Source organism: Culex quinquefasciatus, chromosome 1, assembly GCF_015732765.1.
Source record: "Culex quinquefasciatus strain JHB chromosome 1, VPISU_Cqui_1.0_pri_paternal, whole genome shotgun sequence".
Lineage (NCBI taxonomy): Eukaryota > Metazoa > Arthropoda > Insecta > Diptera > Culicidae > Culex > Culex quinquefasciatus.
Window position 1 is genome coordinate 103,856,751 of NC_051861.1, and position 22,113 is coordinate 103,878,863.

General features: G+C 40.7%; 3 protein-coding genes across 9 annotated transcripts in view; 2 read left to right on the plus strand and 1 right to left on the minus strand.

The window, feature by feature from the left end:
* LOC6045236 (leucine-rich repeat serine/threonine-protein kinase 1) overlaps nucleotides 1-2,425 on the plus strand; it is a 61,487-nt gene extending 59,062 nt beyond the window's left edge. For all 5 annotated transcript variants that reach the window (XM_038248890.1, XM_038248891.1, XM_038248888.1 and 2 more), the window contains one exon: nucleotides 1,800-2,425. In XM_038248890.1, coding sequence (XP_038104818.1) covers nucleotides 1,800-2,144 — 345 coding nt within the window. In that variant the 3' untranslated portion in view covers nucleotides 2,145-2,425. The remainder of the gene's footprint in view (nucleotides 1-1,799) is intronic.
* On the minus strand, nucleotides 2,189-3,278 carry LOC6045238 (26S proteasome non-ATPase regulatory subunit 10). The gene is made up of 2 exons (XM_001862595.2): nucleotides 3,103-3,278; nucleotides 2,189-3,048 (listed from the first exon to the last, which is right to left on the minus strand). The coding sequence occupies exons 1-2, from the start codon at nucleotides 3,202-3,204 to the stop codon at nucleotides 2,470-2,472; spliced, it is 681 nt and encodes a 226-aa protein (XP_001862630.1). The 5' UTR covers nucleotides 3,205-3,278; the 3' UTR covers nucleotides 2,189-2,469.
* Nucleotides 3,261-21,412, plus strand: LOC119765300. 3 transcript variants are annotated; one of them, XM_038248896.1, is made up of 5 exons: nucleotides 3,261-3,334; nucleotides 19,879-20,012; nucleotides 20,077-20,298; nucleotides 20,357-20,455; nucleotides 20,671-21,412. In XM_038248896.1, the coding sequence occupies exons 1-5, from the start codon at nucleotides 3,316-3,318 to the stop codon at nucleotides 20,887-20,889; spliced, it is 693 nt and encodes a 230-aa protein (XP_038104824.1). In that variant the 5' UTR covers nucleotides 3,261-3,315; the 3' UTR covers nucleotides 20,890-21,412. The 3 variants fall into 3 exon arrangements, with proteins under 3 accessions (XP_038104824.1, XP_038104822.1, XP_038104823.1); XM_038248894.1 differs by lacking the exon at nucleotides 3,261-3,334 and adding an exon at nucleotides 12,852-13,369; XM_038248895.1 differs by lacking the exon at nucleotides 3,261-3,334 and adding an exon at nucleotides 12,852-13,369 and having other exon boundaries at nucleotides 19,879-20,003.
* The last annotated feature ends 701 nt before the right edge of the window (nucleotides 21,413-22,113 follow it).

The following is a 22,113-nucleotide window of genomic DNA, read 5'->3' on the forward strand; positions in this document are numbered from 1 at the left end:
ACGTTTGGCAGAAATACATTGGATATAGGATTTACATTAAATAGGAATTTACAGGAAGCCGAACACGGGTAGAAATTCATCAGATTTGAGTTTCCATGCTCAACGTTTCCATTAGATTCATGATTTACATTAGATTTAGATTTACATCGGAGTAATTTCCATTACTTTTTGCTCATTACATCATATTTCAACATTACATTGAGTGAGTTTACATAAGAAACAGCAATTACGTGCTGTGTAAATTTACATATTTTTTTCTGTGTAGCCTAAATGGAAATACAAATTAACAAAAGGCATAGAAATAGAAATCCTGTGATTGTATTTACACTGCATGTCTCAATTAGATACTAAACATGTCATGTGGACCATGTACTCACAAAAAAAGTGAAAATTTAATGTCAACGGTACACTTTATAACCAAAACACACAAAAATATGTTGATTCGGTGAAATCCAAAATTCATAAATGTGACATACAGTTGAGCTTAAACCCAACCAATTACACTTTTCTGTAGTGATTTATATACTCAATGGGTCCAGAAACATTTCTCAAAAAAGAATTCATCGAAATAATGATCTGAATATCAAAAACATTGTGGTTTTTGGGAAAGGGTGTGCAATTTTATCAGAAAATCTCCCAAATTGTCAATAAAACCTTTATAACTTTTTCCTTATTTTCAATCACTTTGCGTGCTTCAGGAAAAATGTTCCTTGCATCATTTCCCATAAGAAATCATATGATCTGAACCATAAATCATGCCCATGTAGTCTTATAACAATACTAAATTGAAATAGACGAAATTTGGCCCCATAGGAAAAAAGTTCAAAAACTTCAAATGAGGATAACTTTGATTTTTCCCGACCAAAGATTTTCGTTCGCCCCGCAAATGAACGGGGATGTTCCACACTTTCATATGTATATGACAGTTTTCTTGCTATTTCTCAAAAAATACTACCCCCCTGAAAAAGACGCCGTGCTGGATAATCTGGATTGTTCCTTGAAATTCACTAAAACCAAGTACACCAACGAGTAGAGCAACTTTCTGTGAACATTTCTGTTTATTTTCACTTTTATTAAAAGTTATGCTATTCCTTTTATAAGAATTTCAAAAAAATATTTACCAAATGCTTTCTAATCAGTCGAGTGCATTGGGCCACGCCCATTTTCCTATTTTCAGCTTAGTTCTTTTTTTTCTTTCAGCGCTCTTTTGGGTCTGCTTGCGCCAAAATTGATGAAATTTCAAGCAAACACTCCCGAAAAGTAGCATTTATAGAGAAAATTTCCTGGCATCACTGACTCACTCCAAGAGGCGCTGCTGGTGGTGTTGGTGGCCACCCTTTGTTCTTGATTTGCCATCGCTTCCCGCTCGGTTTTCTTCAGCCTTCGATTGGAATGGGTCGTCAAAAGTCAAAAGACTTGGCGCGTTTGTTTTTTTATGGCGCTTGCTAATTATTTACATGTTTTGGGATTATTTTTCAAGTGAGTGACTAACTAATGTTCAAAAGAACATGTTGCCGGTGGTTGGAAGCAATTTCATATCTTGAGCGCTTTGAAATCGTTAGGGGTCGTGCATAAACCACGTGGCCTTTTTTTTCGAGAATTTTTGACCCCCCTCCCCCTCATGGTTTTTCGTGGTTTCCCGCCAACCCCCTATATGGCCACGTGGCTTTTTTCTCCAAGGTGAAAAATCTAAAATAAAAAAACAAAATTAGTATAGATTTCAAAAAAAAATTATCCACAAATGATATACCGTCAGTGGGGGTTAACTTGAGACTAATCACTAAAACCTTCTTTTCCAGGTCTCCACGATGGCCGCCCTGAACGGCGAACTGTACGTCGGAACCACGTGGGGTTGCATCATCATCGTGGAGAAACTCTCGCTGCGCCCCATCACCATCTTCCGTCCCTTCGAGGAGGACGTTCGCTGCATAGTTCCGCTGTACGGGGGTCCCGTTCCGATGGTGGTTACCGTGGGCCGTGGCTACCGGTCGCTGATTGATCGGTACACGGATTTCACGACCGGCCAGGTGGCGACCCCGTCGGCATCGTCCCAGGACAAACGTCTCAAGGAGGCACTGCTGAAGGATCGTTCGAATAATATGCACGCGCTGATTTGGACCGCGGAACATTGGACGCCGGTTTAAGGGAGGAGAGGGTGTGTTGAGAAGATTCCTTTATTTTTCTGTGATTTTTTGCTAATAGTGAGTTTTGATAGGATAAGTGAGAGAGCTAGCTGATAAACATATTTCGCGCGCGCATAATAACAAATGTTCCCATTATGAAACCAAGTTTTAAACTAATTTAACAAAGAGGATAGCCGATTTTCCTTCGCTAAAACTAAACTAAATCTAAACTATTAAGTCGTGTTTCCGATTGTGAGATTACCCTGTTGTGAGACGAATAAAGAAAGTGATTCAAATCGTACTAAAATCAGTTTGTTGTTTTGTCATCCCTCCATTTTATTCCCCCTCACTCATCACCAATGCCCAGCTTCGTCTTCAAATTCCGCCTCAGCCCGGGCTTGGCCAAATCCAGCGGCGTTTTCTCCTCCTTGTTCTGAACCACCCCCGAAGCCCCATGCTCCACCAGCAACAACGCACACGAGTTCTGCTCGTCTTCACAGGCCAAATGCAACGCCGTGTTCCCCTCGGCGTTCTGCATGTCCGCCCAAGCTCCGTGCTCCAGCAGAAACTTCAAAATTTCCTGCCGCCCTTGCGACGCCACCCGGTGCAACGGCGTATCGTTCCGTCCGTCCACGACGTTCACGTTGGCGCCTTGCTCCACCAGAAACTTGGCCACCTCGGTATGGCCCTTGGAGCAGGCGTACTGCAGCGACGAGTGGCCCTGCCAGTTCCGGTGGTCAATCGAAGCCCCCTTCGCCAACAGCAGACGAACCGTGCCGAGATGACCTCCCAGGGTGGCCAGAACCAGCGGAGTGGCGTTGGTATCATCCGTTGCTTCCAACTGTTCGGGCGCCTTCTTCAGCAGTTCCTCCACCAGGAGTTCCCGGCCGCGGAGGGCGCCCCAGTGGATCAGGAAGCGGTCGTTCTAAAATTACGGAACATTAGAAAACAACTTTTGGGAAATTTCAAACAAACCAACCGAGTCCTTCTTTGTGATGAGAGAAGGGTTCTTCGAGATCATTTCCTCCAGGACGTGGTAGTCCTGGGTGGCCAAGTCGTACAGCGGAATGTCCTTGTCCATCGTTTCTAGATTGCCCGGATTGAACCCCTGCTTGAAATGCGAATGAGTCGTCAGTTTTGTTGATGTCGGCTGTCAAACCGTAATTTTGAGGTTAATCAAAATATAAACACAATGCTGTCAGTTTGCGGTGGTGAGTTTGAAACGAATGGCGCATGGGAATTGTGTGACAATTTTGTTGCGTGTGGAACACGTGGTCTTGTCCGAAGAAAAATTTGGCGCGAATCTCTAGCTAAAATTTCTCACTGTGCTTGAACAGCCAGGTTACTCCGGGTGAAACGGGACTACAGTCTGATTAGTAGCACCAGTTTTTAGAGCACATCAAAAAGAAAAATATAAATCTTTTTGCTAAAATATGGTCTAACAATTGGGTACTAAAGCCCTATGTCAATTTTTATGTACAACGGTAAAAAACACGATCGAAACCATTTCTGATCACTTTTTTTTCATTTTAATGCAAAAAAAATAATGACAAGACAACATTTTTTCGATGGATCAACTATGGTCCCCTTGGAACGAGCTGTCAAGTAGGAGCTTTTCTGTCAAGAAGGACCGCGAGGTTAATTTTTCAAAATTGATTTAAAATCTATTTTAAACTCTTTGTGGTCGTACAAAGGGTTATTGTACTCAAAAAATAAGCTTTATCGCTGTACATCAGCAATCTAAGCTTCATTTAGAACCCAATTGGGTACTAAAGCCCTATGTCAATTTTTATGTACAACGATAAAAAACACGATTAAAAACAATTTCTGATCACTTTTTTTCATTTTAATGCAAATTTTTTTTTTTGACTGGACAACATTTTTTCGATGGATCAACTATGGTCCCCTTGGAACGAGCTGTCAAGTAGGAACTTTTCTGTCAAGAAGGACCGCGAGGTTGATTTTTCAAAATTGATTTAAAAATCCATTTTCAACTCTTTGTGGTCGTACAAAGGGTCATTGTACTCAGAAAAATAAGCTTTATCGCTGTAAACAATAATATCAGCAATCTAAGCTTCATTTTAGGACCCAATTGTGTCCTGAGAACTGTTAAAAAAGCTTTTTTCATTATGCTTTTTATCAAACAATCTTTTCATTTCCATTACAATTTTATAATTTTATAATCTTTGACGAGGTAGTAAGTAGGTGGTTTGAGGGCAATAAAATAATACCACATTTTTTCAATATTTTTCAAATTCCAAAAAAAACGATTTTTTGAATGGGAAAGAATCCAAGTAAGGTAACGAAATAAAAAAAAAACAGACAATGAAATAACAAGCCACAGTCTGAACAGTTGAATGCAAAAAGTGTTTTAAAATACGTAGTTTTTTTTAAAGGTTCAATCAACCAAATTTTCAGTTTTTTCTTTTTGGGTGTTTTTTAATACCCCTGACTTAAGGCGGTTTCAAAAACACCCAAAATCAAAATCAGGAAATTTGGTTTATTGGACCTTTAAAATAAAATCACACTAGTTCAGTTGTTTACAATCATTAGTAAGCATAAGCATAGGTGCCCACCCGCAGTTGCTACTCCGTTATTGACCAGGACCTCCAGAAGTTACATCCACGAGCCGTGGAAGATAAGTGGGAGCTATCTTTCCTCGCTTCGCAACTTCTCAAAGGCCCCTATCATGCTGATCAATACCGGCGCCGGCCACGACCAATGGTAGGGTCACGGGGAAGTGGATGGGAATGTTAGTCCGATACTTGAGTGATAGAGACCGCCCAATCGACTGCATCTCCGACAAAGTATCACATGAGTTTTGAGGGGGTTAGTAGATGGGTATGAGGTCAGGATTCACGAGTGGCAGTGATGTGACCATGAGCATTTTGTTTATCGGTTGAAAATTTTAAATCTTAGGCAGCCGGCCGCGGAAAGATAGATAATTGATCATTTAAAAAGTTTTTTTTTTATCGAAAGCGTGCCAGCCGAGCAGTAGTGCTATGAGCTGGACTTATCAGTATATTTTTACTATTTTCAATTTAGATAACGCGAGCAAATTTCAAAAATAGTAAATAAATGACGCTTTTCTCTTCATAAAATCGATCGATGCCAGTTGGAATAAATTTTTACGATCATTTACGATGAAAATTAAACGCGAAAAAACAGGACTGCGCGTCCCCAGAAGCACTGCACTTATGATGTCCAATAAGTAATAATAACCACTCACCCAAGCACACAAACAGCGACATAAAAGAAATGAAAATAAGCATGCAAAAACAAGACAGCACGTCCGCGTGGTCAGCGCCAGGCCTGCAAAATCTCAGTTGTTTACAATCATTAGTTTTCAAAAAATGTAAAATTTGACAAAAACAAAAATTTAACTCTAGCGAAAAAAAATATTTTGTCATCGAAAACTTTTCAAATTTCATATGCTTGTTTAACTCACCCAAATATGATAAAAATGATTCTACGATAGACCACGCGTTTAGCGCCTTATTTGACCATTGCTATTTGGCTGCGTAAAATTCTCTTTTAGGAGCTTATGGTTTTAAGTGAGCTTTTTACATGCCTAATGGCATTTGATAGCTACAACACCCTTAGATTTAACGAAGTATGCAATAAAACCTTTTGGCATGGCATTGCCATCTGGTTTTCAAGCCTCTATTAAAACTTTCATAAAACCTTACCGAAATTTATGACAGATTTATGTCCGAGGCATAAAACCTTGTTAGAACCTATTAATTAGCTCTTGCTTGTTGGTTTCGGTGTATGCCCAAATGTAACTATTAAGCAATCAAGAAGCTAAAATAAAACCTTAATAAAACTAGGTGATGGCTAGTTGGTTTAAAAATGTTACTTGGGCATAGAACCGAATCAAGTAAGTGCGGATATAGTCTTTGAAAAATTAGAATATTCAAGACCATTTTTTCCGTGTCTACGTCTACGGCGATTGTTTACGTTTGCGATAGCGCTGATATTTTTTGCGATTTTACGTGTGTTTTGCGCAAGTTTCCGAAGTTTATTCGCGTTGTGCGGTCCGTTTACGCTAACCACCAATCCCGGAAAGTGTCGAACGGTCGGTTCCCGTGGCCTGGTTGCTGGTTGAAACCTGCGTGTTTTTACTCCGTTGAGTGAACCTCCAACACAATTGTGTTAACATCGTCGTTAAGGGCATCTCTACCGGTGGTGTTTATTGGTTGCGGCTGCACAAATTATTTGCCGAAATTTTGGACATGGCTTCTGCTTGCGATTACTGCGCCAAACAGGTCAAGGATGAGGAGCCGTTCGTTAAGTGCATGGGCTTCTGCGAAGGGGTCGTACATATGCGCTGTACCAAGACGGGCAGCTTGAAGATGAACACCTCGTTCCTGAAGATCATCAACGAATGCTTCAATATGTTTTGGATGTGCGACGAGTGTTCGAAGCTGATGAAGGTGGCTCGTTTCCGCAACGTAATGGAGTCCGTCGGCGATGAGGTCGACCACATGCAGGATGAACAAGACCGCAAAAACCGGAAGTGTGCCGAGCAAGTATGGGTCGCCATCGATCTTGATGACCATACCGTCTTCATCTGCGCTGCGTACATCCCCCCCGATCAAACCAGCAGTGCAAATGTGTTTGAAATCAACGCAGCTTCTGTTTTGGCCGTCTCTTCCATGGCCCGCCCCTACGATGAACTCATCGTCCTCGGAGATTTCAACCTGCCAGGATTGATCTGGCGTCCCAGCGGCGATGGTTTTCTGTATGCCGACTCTGCGCTTTCAACCCAGGCCGCGCACGTGACGGAGTTTCTGGACAGCTATTCCAGCTCCTTGCTTCAACAGATCAACTCTTTCCCGAACGAAAACAACGTGGTGTTGGACCTCTGCTTTGTCAGCTGCCCAGATACCGCACCCCGCTAGTCATCGCTCCGGCACCGCTAGTTAAGGATGTCCGGCATCATCCGCCGCTGCTGCTGTCCCTGCCGGTCCGTTTGGCCACCGAGCACACGCCAGTTGTTTGTGAAGTCCGCTATGACTATCGCAATTTAGACGTTCCCAGCATGTTAGAGCTCCTGCAAAGCATTGATTGGGAGAACACACTTGACAAGGATAATCTCGACGAGGCCGTACAGACCTTTACCAACATTCTTAGCTACGCCATCGACAGGCACGTACCGAAGAAACCTGTTACGAACGCTCGTGTTCCATGGCAAACTAGCGAGCTTAGGAGAGTCAAAGCTGCAAAGAGGTCGGCACTGAAAAAATTCTCCAAACATCGGACGTTACCTTTGCACAACTATTACGTGCGACTCAACAGCTGCTACAAAAGGATGAGTAGACAGCGTCATGCCGTCCTGAAAAATGCATCGACGGGCTCCTGGAGCCTCTCTATCTCCTCTTCAATCTATCCCTCTCTATTGGATCATTTCCGAAGCTCTGGAAGCACGCCTTCATGTTTCCGGTACACAAGAAAGGTGATAAACAGAACGTGGACAACTATCGTGGAATATCAGCACTGTGCGCCGTCTCGAAACTTTTCGAGCTAGCGGTCATGGCTCCAGTTTTCTTCTTCTGCAAAAACCTGATCAGCGAGGACCAGCACGGGTTTATGCCATCGCGGTCAACAACGATGAATCTACTCACGTTTACGACGTTCGTGACCGACAGCTTCACCGCCAGATCGCAAACCGACGCGGTGTACACCGACCTGTCGGCAGCGTTCGACAAGCTGAATCACGCTATTGCGATCGCAAAACTGGAAAGGATGGGAATCGGCGGGACTCTCCTCAGTTGGTTCCAGTCCTATCTGGCCGACCAGAAAATCAACGTCAAGATTGGAGACTGCTTGTCGGCTGCCTTGATGGCCTTTTCAGGTATCGCACAGGGAAGTCATCTCGGACCACTCGTCTTTCTTCTATACTACAACGACTGCAACCACTCCCTCTCTGGACCGCGTCTGTCCTACGCAGACGACATGAAGATCTACTGTCAAGTGAATAATGCAGCCGACGCTCAAGCCCTCCAAACGGAATTTGAACATCTTCGCGGACTGGTGTGAAACAAATCGAATGGTCGTCAACCCCACCAAGTGCTCTGTCATCACCTTCTCCAAGAAACGCAACCCAATCAAGTTTGACTACCAGATCTGCGGCACATTAATTCCCCGGGAGAACTGTGTCAAGGACCTCGGCGTGCTTCTTGACACGGAACTCACATACAAGCAGCACATATCATACATGATTTCCAAAGCCTCGCGACAGCTCGGCTTCATCTTCCGTGCAGCAAAAGGTTTTACAGATGTCTACTGTTTGAAGGCTCTGTACTGCGCTTTGGTCCGTTCAACGCTGGAGTATTGTTCTGCCGTATGGAGCCCCTACGAAAACAGTGCGGTGCGGATTGAGAGTGTGCAGCGAAGATTTATCCGGTTCGCGCTCCGTCGACTCCCTGGCGGGATCCATTTCATCTGCCTAGTTACGAAAGCCGCTGTAAACTGATCAACCTTGACACCTTAGCAGTGCGTAGAAATGTCAGCCGTGCACTCGTAATCTCCGACGCTCTGACTTCTAGATTGCAGTGCCCAGCCATTCTTCGAGGACTAGACATTATGGCCCCGCTTCGAACGCTTCGTAACACTCCGTTCTTGCGTGTTCCTGTTCGCCGGACGAACTATGCTATGCATAGCGCGTTGACGGGACTACACAGAGCATTCAATTTTGTAGCTTCTTTGTTCGATTTTAATCTGTCCCGTGACGTCATCAAAAATAAGTTTTTATTGTTTTTTAGGCGATAATTTGTGTACATGTACTTAGTTTTAAGCACACCATTTGGGCATGTGGTGCCTGTTGGTGTTAAACAAATAAACAAATATGCAAATTTGGCATGGCCAAAAAGATGTAGAATTTTAAAACCAAAGCTCTACTATGGTTTCCCGAAGCAAAATATTTTTTTTCTTATAAATTCAATCCTCAGACCGCTTTGCAATGGTAAAAATTCATCTTCTGTGTAATTTTTAGATTTTTTTACAAATGATACTATATATGGCTTTCTAGTCAGAAATTTAGCAACACATTCAAAGTATATTTACCTGGCAGCTGGACATTTGTTTGCATCAGATTTCCTATCTCTATCTAGCAAAAGTTTTTTGTCTGGCTACTTCTAGCTGGTTTTTTTTAAACCGCCCGATATGTCAGCCAACTTACACGGAAAAAATAAATTCTCGTAATCATTAATTAAGTTCACGAATGTGAGAACCACGAAGGAATATATTCACGTTTATAGTGTAAATGATTTTTTTCTGTGTACTTCGCAGGGCTGTGACAGTTAGAGCTCGATCATTGTTTGCATTAGGACACTGTGACGAGAAGTTCGTCATTTTATTTTAAACCCTCTACTGCCCAAATTTTTTTTTCGAAAATATTTATTTTTCCCGTGTTCAGGAGGTCATTTTGAGCAACTTTTGTTCTACGAAAAACTTGACTTCTCTTGTTTTATGTTTTTCTTATTTTATTTTCAGTGCAAATTGCATTTATCTTGTTTAGTTTATGTTTGTTTTTGGTAATATTTGGCCTATTCTATCACCTAATATAATTACATTTTGCCTATCTAATTTTTTCACGTTTTTACAGTCACTTTTTCAATTTGTTGTATGTTTTTCACATTTTCTGCTATAGAATGGCACCATCATCATTTAAATTGCAAAACAATGCGTAGAGGCCTAGTCTGGGACACTACAAAAATTACTGCATACTTCTGTTTACTGAAAATATAGAAAATGTTAGTAAAAAACTCAGCCAAAGCACAGACAAACAGACATGAAAGTCGAGGTCACTAACTTGTCCCAAAAATGTAACGGTTATTTTTCAAAAATCTAAAAGCATGGTTAATACCTTTTGGATTCACCGCCAGAGGCGCGCTTGTGCTCATCAACAGGTTTTTCAAATGACAGCTTTGAGCTTTCATTTTTATTTTGTTTTGGTTGTCGACAACACGTGGCTCGAAGTCGTGTTTTGGAGTAGGGTCGATTATTACGGAGACTTGATTCCGCCGAATGAACAGAACTCGGAGGTGGTTCCGTCCGGCCAATTTCAGAACCTGTTGCTCCGGTGGATTAAGATGTGATTTTTTATGCGGAGTGCTGGTTTGCCTGGGCAGATGGTTCCATCGATGCAGTTCTTTAATAATCGCTTCAAAAGCGGAACATGCCACCTACTGCACAGCCACGATCTTTTCGGCGCGTTTGTTGCCAAGTTTGTGTTGACTTGGTGGAAGACCCCACTCGTCTATCGGTGGATAGAATGGCCAACGCTTTGAAAAAATGACGCTGTTTATGTCAGCTTATTCTAGGGCATCGCGACCATCAACACTGCAGTATTCTGGACCAGGTCGTGTCAAATAAAATCACGAGTAAACCCAATGCGTACAGGGAGTTGGCCATTCTACCCACTGATAGACGGGTGGGGTCTTCCACCAAGTCAACAGAAACGTTGCAACAAACGCGCCGAAAAGAACGTGGCTGGGCCGGCTGGGCAGTAAAGGGCCTGTTCCACTTTTGCAGCGATTATTGAAGAAACTGCACCGATGGAACCTCGGATGGAACCATCTGCCCAGGCAAACCAGCACTCCGCATAAAAAAGCGCAGCTTCTTCCACCGGGGCAACAGGTTCTGAAAGCGGCCGGACGGAACCACCTCGTGGTTCTATTCATTCCGCGGAATCAAGTGCATGGTCTCCGTAATGATCGATCCGGCTCCAAATCATGACTTCGAGCTGGGTGGAGTCTTCCACCGCCAACCTACTCCGACCCAACGTTTTTTTAGCTAGGAACCGATTAATGACTAATTCTTCTACTCCTCCTTTACAACCGGCAGGAGAAGATGTTTTGGCGACCTTTTTGTTGTTGTCAGCTGCACGGCACTCGCTGGCATTGTGAGACTGTACTTGGCCGGAAGAAATAAACTGTCCTTTCAGCCTCGATTTTCTTTTGGTCGTCTGAACAGTGACATGTAGACTTTCCGTCGAAACGGAACGTCTTCTCTCTTGTATCGAAAGCAAACCATTTTTATTTTAAATGCCTTTTCAACGTTTTGTTGTGATTGCCTTTGATGCACGCTTTTGGTTATCTGTCATGATTACTCATACATACATACACATGTCTAGCTGACATTTGGGAGAGGGAGATTCTAGGAATCGTAGATAGATGTCGTTAGTGAGCAAACCAAATTCAAATTTAAACTGGTCCCACTTTTTGAACAAAAATTTGTTCTAACTTTCATGTCTGTTTGTCTGTGGCCAAAGTTCACCCCTAAAAAAATGACATTTTTAAAAACATTGGCAAAGTCACATAAAACAAGTTAAACTTCCAACCCATAAATTTTCTAAAATTTTAAGAGTTCTTCTTTTCAATGCTTTTAAAAGATCAAAAATCGGTTGGAAAATTGATTTTTGGCGATTTTTTAGATCGAAGCCCGTCTAAAGGCGGGGTTAGGTTGTAGAGGGTTAACGATGGGCCTAGTAAGCCTTATAATAAAATAAAATAAACCAAAACATTTAAAAAGAGGAAACATTGGAAATTTTAAGTTTTTTTTAAACAGCTTAATTGGGTTCTAACATGAAGCTTAGATTGTTGATATTATTGTTCAGAATTATAAAACTTCAAAAATCAAACCTATACCCTATGGTCTCTATTGCAAGATTCTGCTCGAACCTAGGAGTCCAAAGGCTTGAATGGGGAGAGCACCCAAACCTCTTTCTACTCCAAGGAACCTTCCACCTCAGTGTTTGAACTGACGACCTTCGGATTGCGAGTCCAACCGCCGCCAGCGATTCCACCGGAGTAGGCTTGGTTTGGTGTGTTGTTTGTACTTATGGCATGGAGACGAGACTCCTACACCTGGAATGACTTAACGGCCTAACAACCAAGGCCGGGACCGACATTTTACTTCCTCATCCGATGGAAGGTTGCAGCAGATGGGAATCGAACCCAGAATCATCCGCTTACAAAGCGGACAGCGTAACCATTCGGTCACGCATTATAAAACTCTGGATTTTTTTTTGAAAAGGTCTAATAAACCAAATTTTCAGTTTTTGCTTTTTGGATGTTTTTTAATACCTCTGACTCAAGGCGGTTTTGAAAACACCCAAAAAGCAAAAACTAAAAATTTGGTTCATTTGACCTTTTTAAAAAAAAAAACTCCAGAACTTATGTTTTCTGAATACTTTTACCCTATTGAATTATTTGCCAGGCTTTGTATCAGCTCACTATTATTGTACAAAAAAGGAAAAGAAAATTAAATGAAATCAACTTAAAAATTAAATTTAGATAATAAGTATCACAAAAAAAAAGAATCTTGAAAAACCATGATCGAACCTAAAACAGAAATCCCAAATTAACTACTTCATTCAATCTTGATCCAAACTTTGGGTTAGTCAATATAAGGGTAATTTGGCAATATTGGAATATGTTTTTTTGTGGATTATTTGATCAAAATTTTTCAACAATTCATTTGTTGTAATACTTCTGCGACTTTTGAAAAATTTAGTAAAAATTACTCTGAAATGCCTGCAATTCTTAATCGTTAGCATAAAAAACATAAAACAAACACAAAATAGCTATACAGTTGGAGTGATACAACCAGAACCGACCTGACTCGCGGCGTCGGTTGGCAACCGTGTAAACAAGTCCTTTCCCAATCATGGTGGGTTGGCCAAGTTCCGCAAATCAGTTCATTTCGTTCCGTCGGTGGCTTCAAATCGGCATCCCGTTGGTGGTGGTGGTGGTCGTCCAGCTGAGTCGTCCTAGAGGATTACAATTACTTTGCTGTCCTAGTTATAATTAACTCATTGAAAAGAATTTCTGCTTTCGCCAATAATTTCTTCGGTTGCATTTTACTCTCATTTCTCAAATTTGCCATTTTTAAAACAAAAGTTCTGTCTAGCCTACTTTTCCTGAATGGCAGGCCCTAGCCACAAGCGTTGGAGTTGAGCTCTTTAGTGGCTCTTATTTGGCAGCACTGTGAAAAAAAATTAAAGTGCTTTTCTTGATTGTGCAGTTTTCCGCACAAAAGCAACGTCGGCGGAAAAGTGTCGAGTGAGAAATTTCCGCACTCCTAGGAAATAGGCCCAGGATTCGCGTCCGATGTAACGGCGGAGTGACATTTTGCGTGCAACAATAGAGGAAAAAGAAAGAAACTACTCTGGATTTTAATTATGCTTTCGCCGGCCAGCTTGGATGAAATCAAGGAACGGATTAGCAAAAATGAAGAAAGTAGGTTTCGGGTTGAGAAATAATTTACACTTTTGAAAAAATCTTGTTGAATATTTAGGATACATTGAAAAATTGTTGAATAACGTTTATTATTGCAGTTTTTTTTAATCAAATAGTCTATAATAACGACTGAATTCATTTTGAGTTATTGAATAAATCAATTATACTGCTCAGCCTTACCTAAAATCTCCCAACCCTCTGTAACCTGCCTCCACCTCCACAAACTGCCTTGACCCTTTTCACAAAGCGAATATTACTGCTGTTCCGTACATCCAGGAAGAACCCTTTCGCGCTGAGCCTTCCGTAACAATCGTGCCATTGTTACGGGTTCTTTGCGATAGTTGGCCCCAAAACAAACCCCTTCCCAGTCCCAAGTCCCCTTCGTCAACAGTACCCGGGGTATGAGGTATCGTTATGACCCCATAACCCTATTCCGCAAACCGCCCGTCAGCGATTTTGACAACTCGCTCCAGTGCTGTTGGCTGACTTGGTTGCACAGCAGGCTATGAGAACTGAATTTGGCGAAGGAGTGGAGTGAGATTACCAACTAAAAATAACTTAATACGGGCGGTTATTTTTGAACGAAAATGTTACTTTCTCACGAAAACCACAAGGAAATTTGTTTTCTTTTTTTTGCGTGATGACAGTGACAAGAAAATTGTCTCCAATCAACCATGTGACGAGAGCAAATACTGTGTTGAATGGAAATTTGAGAAAACTGAAAAGATAGAGATCCTTTAATTCAAAATATAACAAAAACACAGTTTTGTGTTTCCAACCATTCGCCATTATGGCGACATGTCATCAACTGTCATTTTTTATAGCAGAGGTTAATCGATGCAAGATTCAACCTATCCCAAGGTTTCCGTGTAAACACGGACTCAAATACCCAAAAATCGAGCGCAATCGTATCCTGGGAAAATGCGATTTTCCCGTTTTTCAATTTCCCCTTCCACTGTACAAAAAAAAAACACGAAACATTTGTTGGATCAATGCTCAAAGCACATGTTATGTACACAGAACTCTAAGTCTCGGAGAGATACATAGTGCTGCCTGCTGTTGCATTGCAGGAACAAAAAAACTCGCCCTGAAAAGAAGGAACTTTGACTCCAGGAGAAAACCAACCCCGCGACCTCGTGAAGTTTTGTCATTTGCGGAATGTTCTCAGGTTATTTGCTGGCTGCTGCAGGTTTTTTTTGTGGTTTTTGAATTGAGGAGGAAGAAGATTTTTCTTTGAGTTGAATTAACATTGTTTAATTTGTTTTTCTGCTAAAAATTAGCTTATTTTCAAAAAGCATTCAATTATGATTAAAAATAAGATGATTAGGCACTAGCGTGCCCAGATTATCGAGAAATAACAATAATATGGGGTGGTCCAAATCTGGGCTTTCTCGGGGCTACCACCTGAAATCAAAGATTGACCCATCACTAGGCTAAATTCAAAATTTGAGCTCATTCTGACCTCGAGAACCCCTCCCTCTAATCGCTTGAAGTTTTTTTTTTTTAATAAATCGTCAAAATGTATGGAGAAAAGCAACTGTTCCAATTTGTTACCTGTGGAAAGCGCAATAATCATCCAATCTTTATCAAATCTCAGATGTATGACCTTCATTAAATTTAGAACCACTTTCTCTAGTTTCTTTAATAACTTTTCAGCAAAAAACCCTACAAATATGGTGTCCTCGGGAAAGTTGTTCTGAATTTAATAAAGAATTGATAAAGATCGGACGACTTTTGCGCTTTCCACAAGTAACAAATTGGAACAGTTTCTTTTCTCCATACATTTTAACGACTTTTTTTTCCAAATAAACTTCAAGCGATTAGGGGGAGGGGTTCCCGTGGAATGAGAATGAATCAGCTCAAATTTGGAATTAGGCCTAGTGATGGGTCAATCTATGATTTCAGGGGGGAGCTCAGAGAAAGCCCGGATTTGGACCACCCTAATGGACGTTTTGAAAATTACGTCGTTTATGGACAACCAATAAAGTAAAAAAAATCTGAGGATAGTGGGCCCCATCTTGCCCCACCCTGTGCATGTTTGTTTACAATTCCACAAAATTCCACAGTGGTTGAAGAATTCTTCAAATAAACCTTTCGACAAAGTTGTAGAGAATTTAATCTCAAACATAAACATTTTTGGGCGAGACTTGCGCCACCTGCTGCCAAAATCCTTAAAAAATGTTTCCCCCATACATTTTTCCAATTTTTCCGATTTTTCCCATGGGACCATCCATAAACCACGTGGACACAAATCTTTTTACCCCCCCCCCCCCCCCCCTTTCGTGGACAATTGTCCATACAAAAAAAAACTTTTTTGTATGGAGCGTAGACAAGTGGACAATCGCCATACACACAAAAAAATATTTCCGAATGTTACATCATTTATGATGTAACACTTTTGCACGTCATTAAACATTGAAATTTAAATGCAATTTGATGTAAATTTGCAACAAATTATACGTAAAAACATGATTTTACGTGTGATTCAACCGTTTACGTCGAATCTCAAGTTTACATCAACTGAATTTAGATGTGATTATTTTTTTCCGTGTCGAGTAAATGCACATATTTTTTTCTGTGTACCACTATTTTTATTTTTTTTTTTCAATTTTTTGATATGTTTTAGGGGACAAAAAATGACAACTTTTCAGAAATTTCCAGGTTGTGCAAAAATCTTTGACCGAGTTATAAATGTTTAATCAATACTGATTTTTTCAAAAAAATCAAAATATTTGTCGCAAAATTTTTTCAACTTCATTTTTCGATGTAAAATCAAATTTGCAATCAAAAAGTACTTTAGTGAAATTTTGATAAAGTGCACCGTTTTCAAGTTAAGACCATTTTTAGGAACTTTTTTCAAAATAATCGCAGTTTTTCATTTTTTTAAATAAGTGCACATGTTTGTCCACTTTTGAAAAAAATAATTTTGAAAAGCTGAGAAAATTCTCTAGAAAATTCTCTCTCGATATCTCGGCAACTAATGGTCCGATTTTCAATGTTAAAATATGAAACATTTTCGAAAAAAATATCTTCAATATTTGTAAACCAAGACTAACATTTTAAAAGGGCGTAATATTGAATATTTTTCCCTTTTGAAATGTTAGTCTTGATTTATTTTTTTTGAAAATATTGTTTTCGAAGAGATCGGAAAATTTCACGAATGTTTCATATTTTAACACTGTAAATCGGACCATTAGTTGCCGAGATATCAACGTTAGAAAATGGTGGGTTGTTTGGGTGAGACTTGGAAATCATAAATTTTCATGTTTTTGAACCTTTGCATGTCCATATCTCAGCAACTGAGGGTCGTATGAACAAAGTTCAAAAAAGCAAAATATAGAGAATTTTTCAGCTTTTCAAAAATATTTTTTTCAAAAGTGGGCAAACATGTGCACTTATTTAAAAAATTAACAACTGCGACTATTTTGAAAAAAGTTACCAAAAAATGGTCTTAACTTGAAAACGATGCACTTTATCAAAATTTGTCTGAAGTACTTTTTGACTTTACATCGAAAAATGAAGTTGAAAAATTTTTGCGACCAATATTTCGATTTTTTGAAAAAATCAGTATTGATTATAAAATTCATTACTCGGTATGGAAAATTATATGGACAAACTAATGATGCAAAATGGCTTCTTATACACGGTAAAAAAAATTGATGATTTTTTATTTAACTTTTTGTCACTAAAACTTGATTTGCAAAAAAAATTAAGTACTTCTGGGGACGCGCAGTCCTGTTTTTTTCGTGATAATTTTCGTCTCTTTTGTGTCGCTGTTTGTGTGCATGGGGTGATTGGTTTTATGTGATTAGGTTTTATTTGTTTTTGTTTTTTTCTTTCTCTTCATTTCCGCAGTCTGATTTGCGATGCCTTTCCGTCGGGGTTTTTCGCGTTCGTCGTCGGTGTGCAATAACAACAAAACCTTATCATACCATTTTAGCTCGATAAACATCGTAACTCGTCGTTCGATTCGTTAATCAGTACCCCACTAATCATCAATCATGTAAAACTCGTAAAAACATCTCAATTTAAAAGTTACACTGTTACACTGTCCTTCATCATTTAATTACAAATGATTTTGGATTTATCTTTACACAGCCGGCTGTCTAAGACTAAACCATTTCAATTAAACTGACATGGCGGGCGCCGTTGGTGGCCAATGACTGTTACCTATTTGCAACTGATCTAGTTTTAGCAATCATAGTGTTTTATCTTTTCGGCGCATTCATACATGCTGTTGATAAGGGAAACACCACTAGATCGTCGAAGCATATAATCAGTAGTGCTGAAAGGATATTACGGTTCTATTCAGCAACGGAGGGGCAACCGTGGATGGTCTCTCATGCTCATGCTCATGCTCAAAACTTGATTTGCAAAAAAAAACTATTTTTATTTTTTTCAATTTTTGATATGTTTTGAGGACATCAAATACCAACTTTTCAGAAATTTCCAGGTTGTCCAAAAAATTCGGAATCCTACTAATCATCGAAAATTTCCTAAAATTCAAAAGATGTTTAACTCAAACATGCTAAAAATGATATTAAACGCATGGGAATGCATTTTAAATCAATTATATCTGATTGCACTTAAATTTCCATTGAATTTTTTTTTTGAAAATATTTTCTTTTGCACCTTCATTTCTCTGACCAACTTTGCACGTTTCGGTGGGGTAGAGGTAAGCGTAGTTGGTCCCAGTCAGCCTTGGTGGCATTTTTCGTCACGAGATTTGTCTGATCACGCCTTCCGTTGGACGGGGAAGTAAATGTTGGCCCCGGTAAGTCTAAGCTAGAGGTTTGGGCGTTAGCTCAGTCCAGGTCGCCTTCCTGGATCCGTCTCGGTAGAGTCGCTGGTTGACAGCTTGAATCACAATCCAAAGGTTGTCAGCTCGTATCCCGAGGTGGAGAATACGATATTTCGGTACTAAAATTGTTCTGTGAAAAAAATTCAACAATTTTTTCTAGAAAATAATTTGAAGACAATTTTGTTTTGCAATCCATAGTTTTTACATAGGAATATGTTCTTAATCGATATTAAGGAATGTGTTCTTAAATGATATTTACGTTGTACATACAAGTTTACATAGGGCTTAAGCGAATCATGTTAACTATTTTTTCAAGTTGTTAAAATAGTTTTAAAAGTTAGTAGATTTATAGGTTTGAAACAACATTATCTTCTTACTTTACGGCAGCACGTTAAACAACTGTAAAAATTACTCAAAATGTTCAGACTTAGATTAAAAGATATTAAATTAATATATTGATATCGATATTTAAAAGGAGAATTTAGTGCGAAGTTTGCAATTAGGTTTTACGCCGACTCGATTTGGAGGAAAAGAGTGCAATTGTTCACATGGACTTAACACAGTTCAATGAAGTCGTCGAATTTGTTCGGGGAAATTCGTCGACAATCGACGAAGACCATGTAAACAGTGCACACGTGCTGTCAAATGACGTCACGGTGTAAAACCTAACATAATGTGCTATTAAATGTCACTAAATTGGATGAACTGATGAAGTGTTTCAACGAACGAATGAACACGATTTTGTTTTTTTTTTTTGCAGAACCAAGTGTTCGAGAAAAAAAACGCGTTTCAGTGTTTCTTGCTCAATCTTTGTCAAAGCAATTTCTCATTAGAATGGCATCGTCAACCGAAATTATAAAATAATTCTGTGAAATTCAAATTCCAGAAGACGCATTGGACTATCTTTTACAACTTGGAGCGATAATCTCGATTTAGGAAAAAAAGTGGATTCACTCAACCCCCGGTGATTGGTCACTTTTTCATTTGACACTTTTTTAGTTTGTACCCCGTTGGTTGGTCAAAGTCAAACTAAAAAGTAACGAACTGTCACTTTGACACGCCGCTCACGCACACTATCAAAACAAACGTTTGGTAGTATGTGTGAACTATGTGTAAAAGAAGTGTCAAACTAAAAAGTGATTCCGTTTGTTTGACAACAACTCGTGTCAAACCAACGGGGGTTGAGTGTAATAGCTGTTTATATTTTCCTAAATGGGAAGTATTCTTCTACTGAAATTGGGTTGAAAAGCTGCGGTCGGATTGATATTTTAAATTGAAGCAAAAATATTTCTTTATCAAGTCAATGGCCGTGTGCTCTCCTGTACTGGCATCGAAGTGTTGTCATTTTATGATTCCACAAATCGAGTCCAAGGATCATCCTAGGCCAAAGATTGCGTATATTTCCACTTATCGCGCAAAACAATGCGTGTCTATTTACTGCAAACACTTCCACCTCACCCACAGGAATCCAGCAGTGTAAACAAACGATGACCTGAATAAACTTGTATTCCTTTCCTAGCTACCGTAACACGACACCCCTTGTGTCTTTGTTTTGCCAAAGTAATAAACATCCATTTTATTTTATTCGTTTGGTTATCAAATTACAATCTAAACAAAGTGAGGGGCTAGGAGTGGGAACATGATCCCCTAACAACCTTGGGCAAGCAGAACCGTCAAACTAATTCCCAGCTTTTATTGCTTCGCGCAGAAATCAACGTGCTCCAGGCAATCAACAACGTGCTGAAGGAGCGCCATGAGATCGAGTCCAACTACAAGAACCTGGCGCTCAAGTTCCACGACATGCAGCAGGAGGAAGCCCACCGGAGGGCCAAGGTTTGTCGGGTTGTTTCCGTCTGTTCCGGGGGGATCGATTCGTATTGACTTTGATGCTTCGTTCGTTACACAGTTTGACGAGGCCCGCAAGCGCCAGCTGGCCGAGCTGCAGGCCAAGGGAGAGGCGCTGTGCCGGGAGAAGGCCAAGCTGCAGCACCAGATCGAGCACGTCACGTGGCATCTGGAGGGATGCCGCCGGAGACGGCCGTGCCTGGCGCGGCTGCCGGAGAACTGCCCGCTCAAGGGGGACGCCCCCAGCTGTATTCCGCATTCGCCCGAGAAGCTTAAGATTATGGTGGGTTGAATGCGAGGCACGACTTGAAGGGGGATCTTCTGATAAACTCGTTTTTCAGGCAAACATGAAGAGTACGGCTGATCACTTGGTGAGAGGAATCATGGATTTGCGGAAAAAGATCCACATCGTTCAGGACAAGCTGGAGCATGAAGTTGCGGTAAGATAGAAAATTACAGATTTCAGGAAAAAATTGCAAACATTCTTGAAAACATCCAGAAATACTTGTTTTAATTCCATGAAAACACGTTGTTGTCTTATCGTCTTGATGATTAATTCTGTATCGGCCCAACATTTCTTACTGGGTTGTGACAGGCACTCAGAATAAGACGCTGACCGGCAGCGAAACTATGAAAAAGTATATTCCCTTTCCAGCGCAAAAAGGACATGGAGAAGAAGCTGTCCGAGCTGCGGAAGCAGATCTGCCAGCACAACAAGTGCATGCAGCAGCAGAGCGTCCGGGAGCATGCCCACCATCACGCCCACCCACACCAACACAGCCACGGGGGTGGTGGTGGCGCTGGCCACGGTCACGGCCACTCCCACGGAACAACGCTGCCCCCGATCAAGAACTGCGGCGTGCCGGCCAAATAGCATCGGGCGCGGTCGGATCGGCGCCGAGGACACACCGGAGGAGGTCAGCCGCAGTGTGGGCACGAAAAGTTTGTCAAACTTCCACCGCGACCGTGCTCCAACGGAACGTCCTAGAGAGAGGGGTTTTGAGGAAGATGGATACGCCGCACCGCCGCTTGCTATGCTTGTTGAGGTTAAGTTTGGTTTGCTTTTTGGTTGAGGTTATGTTTTGTTTTTGTACAGGGAGGAAGGGATTTTCGCCGGATTACCGGTTGTTGTAATCTGCATCAAATGCGAATAGTCTAAGAGGTTAGAGCGAATGCTGTTTATTTTTGAATAGTGGTTATGAATATCTATGAAATTTGTAGATTAGAAGTTTTTAATAGACATTTACCTGTAGAAAATGTTGATTTACCTAAGTATGATTAGTAACATCAGTTATTTGTAAGTTACCGTTAGCTAATTTACTGCAAATATTTCACCACAACGATCTATCTGTATCGTCTACACTAACCAATTTAAAATAAATCCTTCTTCGTATCGACACTGACAAAATCTTGATTTCTAGAAAGAAAGCCTACTTTTATTAACAGAGTTTACAGATTAGGATGTTTAGCTCCAGCACCGCCAGGTTAACGCTTCGTAGCGGTAGCCCGTAGAACAGTGGTAGTCGCTTACGGTTTCCATCAGGGACGAAAATCTCTTTCCGACTACCAAAAAAACATCCGAAAAAATCTGACAAAGCTGTGTAAACAGAACTCGTACGCTGAAAGGGGCTTAACGGAGCTGGGTGGACAGTTGGAAAAGGTCTTATTCTGTCCACAGAAGTCAACAGAATAAGACCTTTTCTAAGAATTGTATAATTGATTATCTATTTCCGCCTTGTGATGTGATGCAGGTTATCCACGTTACTACATCCAGTTTCCACCATTACAGCATGCTGTCCACTGCCCTAATGATCTCTCCTCATTCCCCGGTATAGTTTACTAACTAGGTACTAAAAAGGCAAACAAAAAAATAGAGAAAAGAACAGTAATTTAAACTTTACTCAAACCACAACGCATGAAAGAACGTGTTTTGTTTACATCGTTACTCACCACACCACTCGCGTCAGTTGACTCGATTCAAACTGACAGCATGCTGCGATGCCGGGAGAGCCGCGCGATTCCTCTCTCACCGCATCGCGTGATGCGTATTTGGGAGAGAATAATGAGAGTGGTGAATACTATCAGCTGTCAAAACACG

What these genes read in the sequence shown, in the direction of transcription:
- LOC6045238 (XM_001862595.2), bottom strand. Translation starts at nt 3,204, where the DNA reads ATGGACAAGGACATTCCGCTGTACGACTTGGCCACCCAGGACTACCAC. An exon ending in TCATCACAAAGAAGGACTCG is followed by an intron (nt 3,049 to 3,102) that starts GTTGGTTTGTTT and finishes CCGTAATTTTAG; the next exon opens with AACGACCGCTTCCTGATCCA.
- LOC119765300 (XM_038248894.1), top strand. Translation starts at nt 13,312, where the DNA reads ATGCTTTCGCCGGCCAGCTTGGATGAAATCAAGGAACGGATTAGCAAA. An exon ending in CCGAGAAGCTTAAGATTATG is followed by an intron (nt 20,299 to 20,356) that starts GTGGGTTGAATG and finishes CTCGTTTTTCAG; the next exon opens with GCAAACATGAAGAGTACGGC. An exon ending in AGCTGGAGCATGAAGTTGCG is followed by an intron (nt 20,456 to 20,670) that starts GTAAGATAGAAA and finishes TTCCCTTTCCAG; the next exon opens with CGCAAAAAGGACATGGAGAA.